Raw genomic sequence first — 19,621 nt, 5'->3', positions numbered from 1 at the left:
TTGGGAGCTATTTGTCTGTGTGACTGCTCTTTCAGTATGTTCTGTCAGGTCCTTTGATACTCTTTCTTTTGTATTGGTTCATTTTCTACATAGTCTTTCAGATAGCTATATCTTTTTTGTTTTGTTGATAATTAAACTTTAATTATATTTCTTTTGATATTTATGCCTAATGTATGTTTTATTTCCACAGCAATTTTTTTTATTCTTGTGGGAAAGACTCCGTCCCTCTCCCAGGAGATTTAAAGGGCTTAAAAAGTGTTATTGCCCATGTAATTCTTTCAGATGTAAAGATTTTGTTTACCGTTGTCTGGATTTTGCAATCTCCAAACCAGATCTCTCCCTCACCAGGGAATATAAATCCTCATTTTGAGACAAGGTCCGCCCAGAAAGTGAGACTCCAGCAAGAGTCTCCTTACTCACCATAAGGCTGCCATTAGCCTTTACTGGAAACCCATCCACTTCCACAGCAATTACTATCAGTTGTGAAATAGTCAAACTAGACATTTATTTACATTGAGGGTGGCAATAAATTAGACGTAATTTATAAACTATTTTTAAATAAATTTTTTCGTTGTAATACTTTTGACATAAACTATTTTTTTTATTTATCCATTTTTTATTACCTTATTGCTAATTATAAGATTATATAGAGCATTAACCAAACCAATTTAAGCATTTAATAATCAATACTACACTTAACTATGATTGATAATAATGTACCCGAATGAGTTAGTAGTCAAAAGAATTATATTGTTATTATTAGATTTAATTCACAGAAATGTATTATTGTAGGTAATGTACAATTAAATTTATTTCTAAAATTAAATGTGTACATATAAATTGCAGATTCAGGTAATTATTTAAGATTTTCAATGTTTTTTAGTTTAACTGGCTTATATAAACACAATAAAACCTAAATTTTATTTACGTTCGTTATACCATGTTTTATTTCCAGCACCAGGAGCTCCGTCCAATGTGTCATTCCCGGACGTGTCCCTGACCACAGCTCGGATTATCTGGGATGTCCCAGAGGAGCCTAATGGACAGATCCTAGCTTACCGTGTTAACTACCACCTGCAGGCCACCGGTAGTCTCAACTTCTCCCGGGAATTTGTTCCTTCTGACAGAACTTACAGGTAAGCCAAATCTGCTGCGTTTAAATTTTAATTTATATGTTTAATGATTTATTAGTCTTGTTTTTTAATAAAAATACCTTACAAACATATTCTTTACTTCCATGGCTTTAATTAAAGCCATAAATAAATAGCTATAAATTCCAGTAATTACTGGAATTTATATTAAGCAAATTTAAGTCCATAAATATTAATGAAATAAATATATACTACTAGATTACTACATATTACTAGATTATATAACATTTTAGTGTAATTTGATTATAATGTATTAATGTAATTGATTATAAGTTTTTCTGTGGTTTTGGAACCAGAAAATTAAATATAATGTCCACAATAATCCAGCTTCAACTCTGGAGCCACTAAGCGTTTCACTCAAGATTTATTTACCGCAATCGGCTCAGTGGATTTGTATTATGTAGCGGACATAGGTGTGCTCATGGTTCATGATTTGGAGGTGCCTGACATACCGGGGAGATTTGGGGGGTGTTCCAACAAAAAGAGGGGTCTAGGGCCATCCCCATAAAATTTTTGAAAAGTGTACTCAAAAATGTATTTTGAAGCTTTTTGACAGTTGTTTTTAAACATAAATATCTTAAAACCGACAGCAGGAAAAAGGCCAGAGATGAATAACGCATTACATGCATAAATATAATTAATACGTAAAACTCTGCAGTAGTAAGCCAAATAACACAACTCTAGTACTTAATAATACAATTACTCTAGTACAGTACTCTTAGTAATATAATTTTTGCAACAAAGTTATACAATAATAAAATCAACTTATTAGCAGATGCCTGTGTACCTGTGGTACCTCCCGTGCGCACATATTATATCATATAGTAGGAATATAGTTTTATTTCCACGTAAATTTATGATGCCACAACTAATATTATGCAAGGGCTGCACTACTGTTTACATATTTGTAGGAGTAACTTCAACATTTACACGTATACATTTTTATTATAAGTTTTTAAATAATTTAAGTGTATATATTCTATATCTACATGATATTTGGAGTATTAAGGGTGTTTTAAAACTGACATTGTCCTCAAGAAGAAACACCCCTTTATATCACCCCTCATTGTCCTTTTATATGTTTGAATGTAAAATTGTATTTGAAATTTTGGATTTTTGCCCATTTTGGACTAAAGGACATACATAACATTTTTCGTTGTTTCATTTTTACATATTATTATTCCATTATTTTACATATTTATGGATAATAATAATAATATATAATACATGGTATGTGTGTAGCAAAATGTATATTTTTAAATATCTCTTGTGAAAATGACAATTAGACATTAGTGGTTGAGACACACATGCGCACTGGTTGTAGGGTTAAAACATTAGGACAGTATCATTGTTCCCAGTTCATTTCAGATTACGCGTTAATGTGTGTTACATTAACGTATCTCTTACGTACAGAGCTGCAGAACTGGAGCCGGAGCAGTACTATCTGTTCTCTGTGACGGCGCAGACGCGATTGGGTTGGGGCAAGGTTGCGCATGCCCTTGTTTACACCACCAACAACCGGGAGACGCCACAGCCACCGTCAGCACCACAACTGAGTCGCAGCCAGGTCCAAGCGCAGCAGATCACCTTCAGCTGGACGCCGGGCCGCGACGGCTTTGCTCCACTCAGGTACTATACTGTCCAGCTGGCAGAGGGAGTCGGTCCCTGGGTGTCAATACAAGAACGGGTGGACCCTGGAGTGACATCGTACACTGCAACAGCGCTCAAGCCTTACACCAGTTACCGCTTCCGTATCCAAGCAACCAATGATATCGGGCCCAGCGGCTGGAGTGTGGAGTCTTCCCAAGTCAGAACCCTTCCAGCAGGTGAGCATTCACTCCTTGTATGTTTGAAAAAATAAATTGTTTATCCTAAATTTAGAATTTGTTACTACTGGTTTGAGTGACTTCGAAGTTAGATTATGACATGATTGTGAAAGACAATGGGACATGGTACGCTTTAGAACTAAGGATTGTTTGATTACGATAATTGATACCTAAATATCATGATACTTATTAAAAATACGTTTTACATGATTCCAACACCAACAGATTCACGGATGACAGTTTATCAGCATTTTGCAAATTACAGACCACTTAATGCGTTTTTATTGTACTTTGTGTTCAACGAACTATAGTTAGATAACCAAATTAAGGAAATATAGTAGTTTTGTAAATAATATTTAGATTACAGTTCCTATTTCCTTTGTCCATATTAGTGCCTTGTCTTACATATGTGTGCGGCTATTAGCTGCACCTCAATAAAGAACGGACGTTCAGTAAGTTTTTCTCTTGTAATTTATGTAACTATGTCTTCAATAAGAATATGTGTATGTTCATATGTTAACAGTTTTTTATCGTGGGTAGGATGGTTTGATATGTTTAACTGGCTGCTCCTACTGGTCAGATTTCTTTAGTGGTAATAAAATGAAACCATTTAAAGTGTTATATTCTTAGTTACAAATAGCACAGGCACATTGGTGTTAAATTTCTTCTGACTTTAAAACGATCTTGTTTTTCCAGCTCCGAGCAAAGAGGTGAGTGATGTGAAGGTGGTGCCTATCACAACTACAAGCGTCCGGGTGGAGTGGCAGGCCATCCCGGAGGACTACTGGTCCGGAGACACGGAGACGGGGGGCTACAGGATACTGTTCCAGCCTGTCTCGGACTTCCCCACCTCGCTGCAGGCCACACCGAAGCAGGAGGTTAAAGGAATCAAGGTATTGATGCTTTCTTTGTCATAGCTTATCATGGTTTTAAAACTTATGTAGGGATTTTACCAAATGTATTTTAGATAATTTTACTATATATTTGTAGATTAGTTTTAATGCATTATGTTTTGTAATGAATTAATTATTTATTGTGGCAGTTTATGAATATGCTAACTTTACATAGCTGTAATTCCGAAGTGTGTTATTGTGTCTTGAAAACAAAACAGAATAGTAATTGTTACATTTGCATTTTTGCTATTTTTGCACAAGGTGTTAATAATGTATATGTAAGAGTTTTTAGAGCAGCATAATTACTTGTTGTTATCTGGTTAAATCTCTACACCAATATTTATTGTTTTTGTAATAATGTATTAAATACAGCATACGTTACAGTATTTAGGAGTAATGTATATATGGGAAATGTAATTTACCAGTTCTTGCTAAATTAGCAGTATCCCAATACTGATACTTTTATTAGAAAATAACAGTTTATAATGAAGGTAGTATTATTGTAAGATGTTTTGTAACTCCTGGTCAGTTTTGATCTCATTGGTGATGGTGTTTGTGCAGACAACACAGGTGGTGCTGACCGATCTGACACGTGACCGGAACTATGAGATTGTGGTGGTGCCGTACAATTCGCAAGGCAGTGGTCCTGCGGCACCTCCTGTGGCAGTGTACGTAGGCGAGGCTGTGCCGACAGGGCAGCCCCGCGGAGTGGTGGCGGAGCCGGTGTCCTCGACAGAAGTAAGGCTTCGGTGGCAGCCCCCCCAGCAGCGGGACCAGAATGGTGACCTACTCGGCTACAAGGTATTTAACATTATTTTCATGATGTGTACTGTAACGATCACTAAATGGTGTGTTCAAATTCATTAAAAGAGTATCATAAATAATAAAGGTCTATTATTATACTAAAAATTACTTATTATTATTAAGGTTTTTGGAGTAAAAACGCAGAACAGCCTTGTATTACTCTCATGTATGCATCAAAGCATTTTAATGTATGTACTCTCTTCTGTTTTTGTTTTCAATTAAGAAATCTATAACTAAATTTTCGGATTATAAATCTTTTACCAGGGAAACATTCAAAATATGTTTTAAGGAGAGGTTACAGTACCCTTGAAGCCTTTTTTTGTTCTCATGGAGAACTGGCCTGTGCAAGGATTGTCTCAAACAGAATAAGAGGGAGAGTCGATACAGTACAAGGTCGATGGCACTGACAATAAGTGCTATTGTCACAAACAGGACTTGAATGTGTGCTGTCTTTAAGTCAGATCCAAAATCTGGCATCTTAGGCGGCTCGGCCATCGACACTCTGAGCAGTAGTATACCAGCAAGTATTTTCAAACTTGGGATAACTAAAAATGAATCTGTACAAGTTTGTACGTTTATTTATTTTGATGCTTGTAACAGATTTTCTACCTGGCTACGGAGCTAGCGCAAGATCTGAGCCCTGAGGACAAGGTAGAGGAGGAGCTAGAAGTGGTGCCTGCGTCCTACACTTCCTACAGTCTGGTGTTCCTCGACAAGTTCACACAGTACCGGATACAGATCCTCGCCTTCAACCCTGCAGGAGACGGTCCACGTTCAACTCCTGTCTCTGTGAAAACCTTACAGGTACTTAATCCTTTTAAATAAATGAAACAAATATCCAAAGGAGTGAAATCAATTATCATGCATGAATACAAATAACTAATCTCAAAACTTAATTTCACTCCAACCTTGAACGTTAGTTAAAGATTTGGGTCTTTGTAATAAGATAGTGAGACATTAATTTATTTTATTTATTTAATTAAGTTAAGTTGTCATATCTATATAATAAAAATGTTGATAGGGACTTCCGGGACCACCAAGTGACCTGAGGTTCTCAGAGATTACCATGACCAGTTTGCTTGTGTCCTGGGATCCACCCAAGAAGAGGAACGGAGAGTTGATCGGCTACATTGTCACCTACGAGACGGCAGAACAGAATGAACGTACGTTGTGTATTACAATTGTTACGTATATTTTTGTTATTTACGTATTTTCTGATATCATTAACGTATAGAAATGAAGGAGTCTTTGTTATTTCTAACTCTGTCCGAAGTGATGTGGTCAACTCGATGTATTAGCAAAGCAGTACACCACTGACCACAAATGTTGATATCTTGTAGTAAAGAAATAACTTGATCGATTACTGTTAGGATGATTGTTGGATTGTGTGATGGTGGGGGTGGGGGGATTCTCATAGTGAGCAAGAAAACAACTTTTGACTTGAATGGTATGGATGATTCATTAAGAATAGTATACGTCCAACAAAAAGGCTCCTTTGAGTTCTACTCGAATTTGCAGAAAGAATTGTTTTTGAAATTGACATCACCGTTGTTTATTAATTGTGGACGTTTGTGCAGGATTTAGCAAACAGGTGAAGCAGAAGGTGTCAGATACGAGTCTGGTAGTGCAGACTCTGGAGGAAGAGGTGACATACACGTTCACGGTGCGGGCCCAGACCATCGACTATGGGCCGGCAGTGCGAGGCAATGTGACCACTGGGCCGCAGGAGGGCTCGCCCACTCGTCCCAAGGAACTCACTCTTGGCAAGACAGTATCCAGTGTGGAACTTCACTGGGTCAATGGTGCTTCAGGCAAGGGACCCATCCTGGGATACTACTTCCAGAGTCGTCGGAAAGGTATGTTACTGTACCATTTTATGTCTAATTAACAAAGAGTAAGAATTGACTCGTAATTTTGGTTTTTTAAATTCTGAGATTTCAATTTTTCATGTTTTTGAAACTCAAATATCAATTACGAGCCACGTCCAGAAAGTAAGTGTACTGGTACTCTCACAGGTGTAGGGAATACTTTTCCTACATGTTGGCAACACTGCCGCGTAGCCTGATTCCTTCCCTTCAAAACGAGACAAATCCGAGGTTAGTGTGTTGAAAACTCTTGATGCAGTAGCGTCTCTCGTGAAAAATGGTCGATCGTATCTCCCGCCAAATGCGAAATTCGCGCCGTCATTCGCTACCTCATGTGAAGGGAAAAGCAGTGTTGCCAACATGTTGAGATAGTATTCCCTACAGCTGTGAGAGTACCAGTACACTTACTTTCTGGACGCGCCTCGTAGACTACTGTTTAGTATTGTATGAAACAATTTTACGAATTTGAAATCATCACTTTCACACGTCCATCACGATGTATCCTTTACATTCTACTTTGGATTATCTTTGAAGTTTTACATGAAGAAATTTTACATATTTTACATACTCGTATCAATGAATAATTATTATCAGTTCTTTTTATTATTCTGAAGAAAACAAGACTTCTCCTTAGTCTGAATTCAATATGTTTCTCAATCTTCTTCCCAATAATCCATAAATAAATACATATATGGGTCTTAGATAATAGAATTGCTCAGTACAACAAAAACAAAAATTGTGATGGGTGAATTTGTGTTATTAAAACTTAAAAATATAAACTTATTATGAATATTTATTGTAGTAAACAGTTAATTAAAATAATCATTTGATGTAATTTCTTTAAACACAATTGACTTCCTGAATGTTTTTAAAGGAGAACTGATTTTGTTTTCAACTTAAATCAATAAATTAATTATATTTTACTTAAATTTGGTAATATTCTAACCAACAAAATGCAACATCTAAATGTATTGTATTTAACTATAGTATGGTTTTTGTCTTTATTAGTTTGTTTGCGTGGAAGTGAAAAATAAATAATAATATTAATGTAATTTACCAAAATATATTTTTATAACTCTGCAAGGAAAGGAAAATAATATATGGTGAAAACATTTATATCATTGACATATAACGATTGCATAGAATGCTGTAAATGTTTTTTTTATGTTTCCAAAATGTTCAGTTTAAGGTATGCAGTGTTTCGTTTTTCTTAAAAATAATGGTTTACATTTCTTTTATCAAAACCTAAAAAGGGTTGAAAGGAAGAATTGGTTTCATGGCACAAGATTATAATATTAACATTAACAGAAGATTTATTTGTACTTTAGTCCCTTATAAACTGTATGCAATAAATCATTGTTTCCTGAACAATTCTGCAAATTAACGTTTTCTATTTCTCAATGAGTATTGTAACATTTTTATAGTTTTTTTAATAAATGCAATCACACTATATTTTGCACTTTTACACCATATTTTGTATTGTTTTAGTTTTGTTACCTTTAGGTTAATTTTGCTGTATTCTATTGATTTCAGTATATCACATGTTTTTAAAAAGCGTTTTACACATTGTTTTGTTTTTAACTTTGGTTTTGTGTTATTATGTTCTGTCACGACACCATAGCAGTTATGGAAGATTGGCAGAGGTGTAAGTGCAACTTTGTCGTGTTGGTACGGTAGTATTCTAGCACCGATTTGCTTCCAACACATGCATGCTTTTTTACAGTTGGCAAAACTGTGTCTGTTAGAAATTATAACCCAGATTGACTTGGTGAAACAGACTACCGTACAGTACGCCTTATGTTGTTAGATGAGATACCAAATGGAACGTACGTATACTCAGTTCCAAAACGTACTTTAAGTAATTCTGTAGATTGACTATAGGTCGTTTGAATCAAACCAAGATTTGAATTTGTGTTTTGTGTGAACACAGTTTGATTAGCTACTAGGATGAAATTGGAGATGGGTTTCCGATCATGGCCAGTGTGGATTAAAAAACATTAAATGGTTATAAATGTTAAAGTACTGTCAATTATTATTAGTTATTAGTGTCAGCAATTTGGACAACGCAAATATTAAAACCTAAGTAACCCGTCACTTCTGAAGAGAGATTATAGCTAGACATTTATCATGATCTCCAGAACAACTGCTTGAGAATTAGCAACTGTCCATAATGTATTTTAAATTAAATTATTTATTTGTTCAATTTTTGTTACTACATCAAGAATGTTTGACATCCTGTGTGTCATCATTACAGCTGTGTATATATTTAAATTATTTATCCTTCACTGTACAAGTATGGATGTATCATCGTTTAAAGCATAGAATGTTTTTTCATTCATTTTCCTCTTTTTATTCCTTATCGATAAATTCTTAATAACTATAAAAATGCTTTTAAGTTGCTTACTTAGTTACAAGAAGTTCAGCAAACCGTTTGTCACATAAAAGGCTTAGCTGAGGTTGTTTGTTAAATTTGAAGTCTATAGCTGCGTGTTAAAATATCATATGATTACACAGAGTTTGTTTACAAATTTGAGTAAACAAGGCTGTGATTTTTTTCAATTTTACCATGGTTACCTATAAGACCTATGTAAAAATATTCATTGATGGCCAGTCAAATCCCATTGAATGACATGCATCATCATCGAACCCTATGTTATCTATATAAAAATGTAGCTTCATGCAAAATTTCAAGCCTATAGGTCGAAATCCTGTTTCCTTCACCTATAGGTCAGTTCATTCTCAAGATCTCCTATTGACATACAGACACATGAAAATTAAAATTTTTCTAGCTTTCGAAGTGGTTGACTTCTTAACGCTCATCCAATAAACAATCACTTAAAGTTAATCATATATCATTCTTGATTTATTAAGTACTTTACAAATGCAATTTTCAAATTTTATTAATGACGGTTAAGAGTATGTCCATAGAAATAAATAATATCAATATTACACAAATATTTCAACATTTAAGTTGAGAATTTTCCTCATAAATGCATTCAACCCATCTCCAATCACTGATCTTTAGTATCAACCAGTGTTTTAGTAAAGTTATTCGAATCGTAATAGACAAAGTAATTTTGTTGTGTGTGATTTATTTTTGTGTACAAAAGTTTTCAATTTTCAAAGTATAACAAGTGTAGAAATATCCTAGTACAAATAAACTTGTAATGGGCAATTTAGGGGAAGGATCACAATCAAGCATAGAAAATTATTCATTAAAAGAAATTTGAGTTAAATATATTTTTTCCGTTTGATGGAGATGTTTCAACTTGTTGGTACGCTTATCATAATATTATTATCCCAGGGAATGAAGGTTCATTGCTAAACTAAAACTAAAGCATTGCTAAATGTTTGTAAATGCACAAAAGAGTGTTTCTAATGTATTTAAACAAGTGAAGTGTAATGTGCTTTATAATGTGGCAATCAGTGCTTCTGTTTATTCTGTAAAAGCTTACCTATTTATTGGAACGTAAAGTAACCAACTGAAATTATTTAAGATTGTAAAATTTTCACATATCCAATAGCTTTATTTAAAAATTCTCAAACATCGTTTTCAAGTGGAATTGCTTTTAAAAGGGTGCACTGATGTTTAACAATTTGAGCTACTAATGCAAAGTGATGTTGCATTGTCTATTGCTTTGCCTTAAAACATATTTGTCAGATATAATTATGTAAATTTAAGTGGAGTATTCTCTAAGGATGTCGATCTATAGCTTCTGGCCATATGAAAGATTAACATGATTATAGTTTGGTAGAATACAGTTAGGCCAAGAATTGAATCCCTATTACTGAAAAACATAAAAATAAATGTTTAAGTAACTTGTTCAATGTGTGGGAAATAATCACTTTAAAATTTTTGAAGTTGCCATATTTGACTCATTTATAAACCAAAATATTTTGGTGTGAAAATTTAAAACCATAGGATCATGTGTTTCATGATGACAATTTTTTAGTATATAGTGTATATAAAAACCAAAGGCTATTACAGAAGTCAGAAAATTTCTGGAACTTTCCATTACTCATAGCTTTCAAATGAAAATAAAATTAAAGAAACATCATCTATGCCAGGAATGTCACAAGCTATCATTTTTCAGTAGAAAAGTCAACTTTAGTATGTTTCTGAATCATCTTGGTTATAACTTTGTAGAGGGAAAACTCAGAAGCTAGGGGTCTTAGTCACAAACTGGTTTACCAGTTGTAAGACCTGGCAAACTCTTATGAATCCTAGAATTCCATAAAAAGAAAAAAACTGGACCCAGTTAAAATCACTACATTTGTTTTATTTTTTCATTAGCATGTGACTGATAAAATAAAAATAGCACACTGTAAATACAGTTTTTAAAATTAAATATTACAGTTGTATGCTCAAAGTGAAATTTCCATTAAACCTCATTACATTAATTTTAATCATTAAGCATAAAAAAACACAATTGGAAAATTACATTAGCATTTTTGTAAACACCACAAGAATTCAATCAATATGTATAATTCAATAACTGATAATAAATTTTATTACACAAGACAGTAAATTCTGTAATAAACCTATTAGTAGGTTTTGGCAAATGTTGCATTGATTACATCTGGAGTTATCGAGTATTGGAAAAATGTAGGGTAGAATAGGGAGTGGGATATTTTTCATCTTTCTTTAGGATGTTTTCACATTATTTCAGGATTTTTTTACACTATTCAAGTTAACTAGCCCAGATTCTTGGGATGATAGAATCAATTAAGAGAAAGAAAGAAGTTCCTTGAGAAATCTTTTGACAGGTACACAACCAGCATAGTTGTATACATTTTGCAGTTCCAAAGGATTGTACGATCGATATTGTGAAATATTGTTAATGGGTAAGGAAGCAAAATTTATTCTGCACTGTTAATCTTTTGATACTACAAGAGATTGCCAAGAATATTAATACTAATATTATTTACTTTACAGCTGTATCGCATAAAGAACAACACTCATGTTGTGATTCATAAATGAAATATCATACTAATACATTATAATAGGGTTTCTGTTAGTGACCTTCATAAAAAAAAAAACCCAGAAACCTATTGACAACTGATATTAGAAATTGACCAATATCCTTGAGTAATTATTCTAGGAGACGTGCAGGATATATTTAGAATTGTTAATATCCTACTCTGATAAGTGTTTAATTAATTGTAATTGCATAATTAAAGCCAATTTTGGTCGTACCATGTGAAGGGCAGAGTTGATGTGAGCATTCCTTGTTGCAGATGACACCCGCTGGTCCACAGTGACTCGGACAGGGAATGGGCCACTGCAGGAGTTTGCCATCTCGTACCAGAACCTGCTGCCCTCCACAGCGTACAACTTCCGTGTCATCTCGTACAACAAGTACGGCATCAGCTACCCAGCATACTCGGAGGATGTGGTCAGTACCTAGAGTTTGTGCTTCATATTCTATCAAAAATAAAGGACTACATCTCTATACCATAATGATGGCTGATGTCTGAATCTTTTTAGTCTCAAATCATCCATCATCAGTAATAAAATTCAAACAAAGAGACAGAATAGAGAGTGCTTTTTAGTTAGGGCTTTGAACCCTTCATTAAGTTTTTGAATGGTTTGATTTATATTATTTACTGAGCACCCCTCAAGAACACTTAATTTTCGTTAATTTTTCAACTTCAGTAAAACAGTTTACCTGTCTATGGAATGTGTTCTCATATACATCTGTTGAAAAATGTACATGACAAGTGTGTATACTGTATTAAAATGTACAGCAAGTATGAGAAATAATTATAGTTTCTTTATGACACAATGTCAGCTCTACACATGTGAATTATAATTAATTTTGTTAGTTCATTTCCTATTCATTGATCTATAACAGTGGTTTAACCCTTTTAACCCCGACGTCCGTACTATACGGACGTCGTAAAAATGGCGTCAACTCCCGACGTCCGTATAGTGCGGACGTGCACTTTTTATTACTTTACTGGCCACCTATTTCACCAAATGCTTTGAAATTTCACAGACTTGTGCACAAAGATATTTTGCATCGAAATATATTAGTTTGTAATGGTTTGACTTCGTATTTTGTCAGTCTGTGACTGAGCAATTGCAGTTCGTCTCGACTGACTGCTCACGCTTGTTGCAGACAGCTGTATATCACGTGGTTGTGAATATTCCGTTTTCTTCACAGTTTTAGGTTAAAGCAGTATAAAGTACGGCAGTTAAAGTTTAGTTTATTATTTGTTTTATTTCAAAATGAGTAAAAGACATCGTTCAAAGTCTCCCGTAAGTGAAAATACAATAATTAGTAACCTAGTTGCAAATGGTGTGGATGTGATTAGTGACGACGATTTGAGTGATGGATATCTTGAAAATTTACATTTTGTAGTGATGTAAATATTGTTTTAAAACTTTTTTAAAATTTAGATTATGAACAGTTTTTGTTATTTTGTCAGAAATAACTTTGGTTTTATGTTTATTTTAAGTACTGTGAATTTCAAAGGTCTTGTTACATTGCCTTGCCCAGAAATGGCAAAAAGAAAAATTTACACGGCTTTACAAAAATTGATGTTATTCAATTTGTAAATAAGGTAGGCCTATAATTTTTGTTTCCTTTTATTAAGGATTAAATATATCATAAATTAAATGGGTATTTTTGTGTCAAATATTTTTTTATCTATATGGTTTCCATGATCAAACTTGAAATTTGTTCATTTTTATTTATTTTTTATATATGTATATGCATTTTAAAAAAATTACTTTCAAAATAATAATTTTATTTGTATATTTCTGTAAGCTACATGTATAAAGAAGTAAAACAAAAAAAGAATTACCTAAATATCTTAAAAAATAACTGAGTTATGAATTTGTTACAAAACCCTTACATTTTGTCTGAAAATGGCTTGGGATTTCTGGCACATCACTTGATTTCATGGCCGGGGTTAAAAGGGTTAAGTAGGGGAACAAAAGGATAAAACGCCCCCTAAAACTGCAAAAATTCAAAAATTATGTATAACAGCAAGTCAGCTTGTTTAAATATAGCAGTTAAATGTTTTACTCGGTATTAGGTATATCTAATGTATTCTATACTCTCTGGTGTGGTGTGCACTTCAATCAGATTAACCATCCAAGTCTACTTACGCCTTGGCACTAAAACGATTGATTTTCCTGCCTGTGAATTTACAATGCTTAGTGTAATAAATAAAACTTCGTGCATATTTACCCTATTATACCTGTTTTGAATAGAGGAAAAATTTACAGTAAAAGTAGATGCTCACAGAGCATGCAGATGGAAGCAAAAGCTCGGCTTAGGAATCTTCTTCCATGACAATGTTTGACTCCACACCGTTTATGGTACCGGAAGGTTGATTCAACAGTTTGACCATATACACTGTACATCTCAGTTGTCACAACATCTGACTACCACTTGTTCATACTTTTACGATAAGTGCTTTGAGAAGATCTTGGAGAAGGAGGTTTCAAAGACAGTTAGAAGATGCTGTGCTGTTATACCTATTTTTACTGTGAGATATTGAATAAGCATCAATTTTACATTTTTGAAGAATGAGAATAAATTCATGCAGATTCATTCACCACTACTCGTAAGAGATACACTCATGCCTCTTTTATGTGTTGTATGTAGGTGTTGACGCCATCCAAGCTGTACCTGGAGTATGGGTATCTGCAGATGAAGCCGTTCTACCGACAGACCTGGTTCATGGTGGCGCTGGCGGCTACATCCATAGTTATCATCATCATGGTGGTGGCTGTGCTCTGCGTCAAGAGCAAGAGCTACAAGTATAAGCGTAAGTACATCTTCAAACTAGAAAAACTTAAATGTTGGAAGAGCCATCCGTTCAAAGTGTATTTGTTTTGAACAGTAAGAATTCTATTTTACACAATACATGAAGTTAGAATTATGATTTCCAAACAGTATAACATTGCAATATTACGAGAAAAACAACTCCTCCAGATACTTAATCTTTTAATCATCAGCTGACATCTTATTTTCCCTATTCTTATAGCATGTCAGCTTTGTTTAAAATGTTTGTAAATATTTAGAGGGTTTTAGATTTTATCCATATATTTTTTGTTATTATGGCTGGTCATACTGACCCGAAGGGCTGATTATGTGACCACTAATACGCTTCCACAGTTTACTGGTTGTCGGAATTTGTTGTTAATTTTGAATGTATTTAAGTTATTGTGTTTTTAACATATACGTACTTTTATACATACTCCGAGCTTGTATTGTTGTAAACAACGTCATGAATAAAAACTTAGTGTTTGTGACAAAAAAAACAATCAACAAATGAAACAGTAAACAACAATCGATTTAGAGAGTCAACCAGATTCAAAATCAAACATGTTATATATGAACAAACTAGTGATATAATATTAGTCCATGTTAGACAGATATATTTCATTGACATAATATATAATTAATATTAGACAAATACCAAAATAATTGATATTAGGAATATTTTTCGACTTTAAATAATGATCTTAGCGTGATGGACAGCTCCCGTCATCAGTAATTACACTGATGCTGACTGATGATTGGCAATATATGTCATTGGTAGCCAATGGGTTAAGACATTCACCGGGAAGTTTTTGAGGTCCTCATGCAACTGAGTTAGATTTCAGTGTCAAATCTGAAATTTACTTTTTTATTATAATTATATATTTTGATTATATTTTTTTAGAGTAAAATAAACTTAAATGATTTTAACCATTCTATTACAGAGGAGGCCCAGAAGACGTTGGAGGAGTCGATGGCAATGGATATTGATGACCGCCAACAGTTGGCAATGGAGCTGTACCGCAGCCGGCATAGTGGCGGGGGTGGGCGGGGTACCCTAGCTCGCAAACATTTGGCCCCACCAGGCCCACCCATGCTGGGAAAGTCCCCACCTCGGCCCTCACCTGCCTCCGTAGCCTACCACAGTGATGAGGAAAGCCTCAAGGGCTACGACGAAAACCCGGACGACAGCAGTGTCACCGAGAAACCTTCAGAGATCAGCTCTTCTGACTCACAGGTCAGAACCAGTTGTGTTAAAATTTTAGTTAGGCAAAATTTTAATATTTTACATTTTGTAAAGTAGTTCTTTTTTATGTTTACCTAACAAAATGTGATCGAACTTTTGGTAATCTGAGTGCAGCCAAATTGACACAACCAAATGATAAGATTTACCATATTTACGTTTTCAAGCTTAATCACATGCTTCATGTTACATTCAATATTTAACTGGTAAATTGGGATGATGCATATATCTGGCATATTCAGAACATTTCTGTTGTTGAATTAAGCATTCTCAATCAAACTTATACAAATTGCTCCTTTTAGTTCTTTTGATAAAAAGTTTAAGAATGTATAAATATTTTTTTTATTATTAACATTTTTTAATTTAATGATTTCAAAAAAGAGTGTGTATGTTGTATAATGGTAAAAATTAAATTTTAATTATGTTCCATAGATGTTGTAAAAAATAACTACAAATTTAAAATAAAATGTGTTTGATTAAAACAAAAGAATTATTATTATTGTTTAAAGAAAATCTATCTAAAAATAATACTGACTGTGTTTTTGTTGGCAGGGATCGGAGAGTGAGAACGAGAGTGTTAGATCGGACCCGCACTCGTTTGTCAACCACTACGCCAATGTGAACGATTCGCTTCGGCAGTCATGGAAGCGGCAGAAACCGGTGCGTAACTACTCGAGTTACACTGACTCGGAACCGGAGGGTAGTGCCGTAGTGAGCCTCAACGGTGGCCAGATTATCATGAACAACATGGCGCGCAGCCGCGCACCGCTGCCTGGCTTCTCCTCCTTTGTATGATCCCTCCTACCGTGCACTGTAAATACTGTATGTCCTCCAGTAAGGAATTGCTATTTTACTATGTAAAATGCTACTTGTTTTAATGTATCCTAGTGATTTGATGACGTGTAACGATAAATACACATACGCATTTCTATAAATGTTTAAGAATTTATAGTTATAAACTTGATTAAAAATGTCTATAAAAGATCTCAAACTAAAAAAAAGATTAGTTTATTGTTATATAGTTTTCTTTTAAAGTTGATTGTACTTTAAATCGACTTAAAAAAGAAAAGAAATCGGTGTTTCAGTTTGTGCGCTGTTGTGAAAGTGATCGTCACATGTCATCAATTTCAAATGCCCCGTTTTTAAAAGGGGATATTCTCATAGACAGTAATGTATTGTCATTTTGTACGTTTATATAGTAAGAATCAATCAATTGTAGATATGAAGTGAGCTAGATCACACGGGCCATCGGTGTCCTTTAAGTCTGAGGCAGCAGTCGCTCCCTGCCGTTATATTTTTATACTTTTGTTTGAACGCGCACTGACGTGTCGACTGGGTGTTTATTTATTTATTATCATGGTTTATTTACATGTTCTAGCATAATTGTGACAAACATGACCATAACTAGTGTAATATAGTGTAAAGTAGTAGCGGAACAGAACTGTTGTCATTGTCACTGAACGGGGACGTATTTGGTCACGTTGACGTCTCGTATTGTGGCCATTGCCCTCAATATTATGTATCAAATGTGATATTTAGATGTTTAAGTGTACACTTACTGAATTGTGTGGGCAAGTGTAATGATCAGTGAACGGAATCAACAGTGACTTGGATTTTTTTAATTTCAATTTTTAACTTGGATTAATATTTTACTGTCATTTGCATAAGTGATTGCAAAATAATTAATCACTTTTAACTAATTAAAACAATAGTTTTTATTATGTTAACACATAAACTCAAACATTAAAAAATGTGAAAAATTGGATTTAAGGGTGAAATTTTTTTAAATTTTCTTAGGTTTTCATTCAAATATATTATATTAAATTAGCATACACTGTTATGTTTCTGGAATCACAAAGTTTGAAATAAAATGTGTAGGTTTGATTGTTTTTCTTTAGACACAATTCGGGAGTAAAACAAAATTAGTTTTGTTACATATTATTTATGTAATTTTTTAATAATCATAAAATTATAATACAATATATTTTTCTGCGCTCTTTATAAATTACATAATGTAGAACATGGAGCATTTGGGGCATTGTTTGAAATCAAAGTAAATTACCTCTCAGAAAATATTATGTGAATAGCTAGCGTTAAACTCTGTGCCACTACAGGGACTTTACAAACTAATATGTTCAACGGTTAACTGCCGTATCACATCATCTCTGACATAACCTTTTGGAATACAAGGTAGAATTCATCTAACCTAATTAACGGCACTAATCTACGCTGTAACTATTTACTTTAATCCAAGCTAAGGTTTGAAAATTAAGCTTAGTCATTTACCATACTTTTGACACACAAACCACTAGATCAGTAGGTTAACATAAAAGTTTCTAGATTCCTGAAACTGTACTTAATTACCCACTGCACATGTAAAATCGTTAATAATTGGAATAATTAAAATTGGTTTAAAAAAAAACATACAAATTAGTTGTAGAGTTTTTAAATCCAACTTACTGAAAATTCCGTTCCAAACACTGATCGTAAGTACTATCCTCTTAAGTTGGTAAATATCTATTATTAGTAGGAAATCGCGTACCCCATCAGACTGTATAATTGTTCTACATGTGATAATCAAAACTATGAGCATAAGTTTAATTGTGAAATTGCGTACTTGTAAATGATATGTGCAATGAAATTAACTGTAACTAATGTAATCTGGTACGTTGTAATAAGTCTCTTTTTAAATCTTTGCACCGTTTCTAAATTTTCCAAGACAGAAAAATTATTTCCCCTTGTTGCTCTCTTTTTAAGTCCGGTTTTCTTGTAGCCATAAAAATGTACATCATTTGTGTTTTGTTACTCCCTATAAATCGTAGTGTCTGTAGAAATATCAATTACTGTAAAAATTATTAATGTCTGTTTTCTGTGTTCAATTTTAAATTGTAAATATATATGTATTGACAACTTGGATGAGTCGTACTACACAATGGTGGATATTCAACCTTCCGTCCACTGTTCATCACTTTTTCACTGGCAGCTCTGTCAACACTAACTATATGTATCGATCGATATGTATCTGATTTGTATTGTTTGTTGTCTACAAAACTATATGTACTGTAAGAAGGAGACTGACCGCTACTTATGGTATTGACTGTACTCGAGTGCTACAATCCTTCAATACTGTGAAAGATTCCAGGTATGATTTCTATCATAATTTAAAGGCGAGATAGTTGTTACGAAATATTACTGCGTTGAATCTATTTAGCTCTTTTACGTTTTAGAAATTCTACAATTTACACATTGAATGTTTTACAATAGGCGATGTTTTAATATGTATATTTGTATGCTCTGCAATGTATTTTATAGCCATATTGTCAATTTATTGTTGATTGTGATGTATTTAGTTTTTAAGTTTTATTCAATTGTAAATAAATAAATTGTGTAATTAATGTTTTGTTTCCGTTAGTTACAAGACTTAGCGTTAGGAAACATCTTTACACTGCATAAAGTAAAAGTAATTAATGGTAAAATAAATTTATTTAAATTTTAAACGTTTTTTTGATGAATGCCCAAACCAGTCCTGTTATTTTTAAGTATTGGAAACTTAAGGTTTTGCACCAATTATTAGTTCAGAAAATATTGACTATTGACTATTTATTTTAGGTGAGCTTACTGAAATATTTAAAATTAAATTAAAATTACTGAATTCAAAGAAAACTCCAGTAGACAAAACAGTTGTCTGTAGTGTTTGCTAGAATTGCAATCAACTATCCTAACTGTCAATAGAACTAATTACAGAGAGAGATGGAAAATGAATTTTGTGTTACAGTTCAACAACTATAAACTGGACACATCAGCTGCAATGTCAAATACAGCCAACAGTTGAGTTGTTATACAACTGTAACTACACTTTTCTGGAGTGCAAACTGTTTATATGTAGTAATTGTAACTTCTCTGCTACTACTTCTACATATGATTTTGAGTTATCTATTTCCAGTAAAATCCTGAATTGTCTATAAAAATTAAGTTGAATAAAGTATAAGATATATTAAACTTCTCAAATATATTGTTCTGCTATATTTAGTTTGAATTTCAATCTTAAATACTAGACTGAT

The 19,621-nt window shown here is 33.5% G+C and overlaps 1 protein-coding gene across 4 annotated transcripts in view; it reads left to right on the top strand.

Annotated features, from left to right (window-relative positions):
- LOC124367775 (protein sidekick) overlaps nucleotides 1-19,057 on the top strand; it is a 452,084-nt gene extending 433,027 nt beyond the window's left edge. For 2 of the 4 annotated variants that reach the window (XM_046824883.1, XM_046824881.1), the window contains 12 exons: nucleotides 956-1,136; nucleotides 2,565-2,977; nucleotides 3,674-3,870; nucleotides 4,432-4,671; nucleotides 5,275-5,478; nucleotides 5,696-5,837; nucleotides 6,252-6,530; nucleotides 8,161-8,184; nucleotides 11,778-11,935; nucleotides 14,159-14,321; nucleotides 15,262-15,554; nucleotides 16,113-19,057. In XM_046824883.1, the coding sequence (XP_046680839.1) occupies nucleotides 956-1,136; nucleotides 2,565-2,977; nucleotides 3,674-3,870; nucleotides 4,432-4,671; nucleotides 5,275-5,478; nucleotides 5,696-5,837; nucleotides 6,252-6,530; nucleotides 8,161-8,184; nucleotides 11,778-11,935; nucleotides 14,159-14,321; nucleotides 15,262-15,554; nucleotides 16,113-16,355 (2,537 nt within the window). In that variant the 3' untranslated portion in view covers nucleotides 16,356-19,057. The remainder of the gene's footprint in view (nucleotides 1-955; nucleotides 1,137-2,564; nucleotides 2,978-3,673; nucleotides 3,871-4,431; nucleotides 4,672-5,274; nucleotides 5,479-5,695; nucleotides 5,838-6,251; nucleotides 6,531-8,160; nucleotides 8,185-11,777; nucleotides 11,936-14,158; nucleotides 14,322-15,261; nucleotides 15,555-16,112) is intronic. The other 2 variants (XM_046824884.1, XM_046824882.1) reach the window with 1 other exon arrangement.
- Nucleotides 19,058-19,621: the final 564 nt, after the last annotated feature.

This window comes from Homalodisca vitripennis, chromosome 8 (assembly GCF_021130785.1).
Source record: "Homalodisca vitripennis isolate AUS2020 chromosome 8, UT_GWSS_2.1, whole genome shotgun sequence".
Classification (NCBI taxonomy): Eukaryota; Metazoa; Arthropoda; class Insecta; order Hemiptera; family Cicadellidae; genus Homalodisca; species Homalodisca vitripennis.
This window is presented reverse-complemented; position numbering and strand designations above follow the sequence as displayed.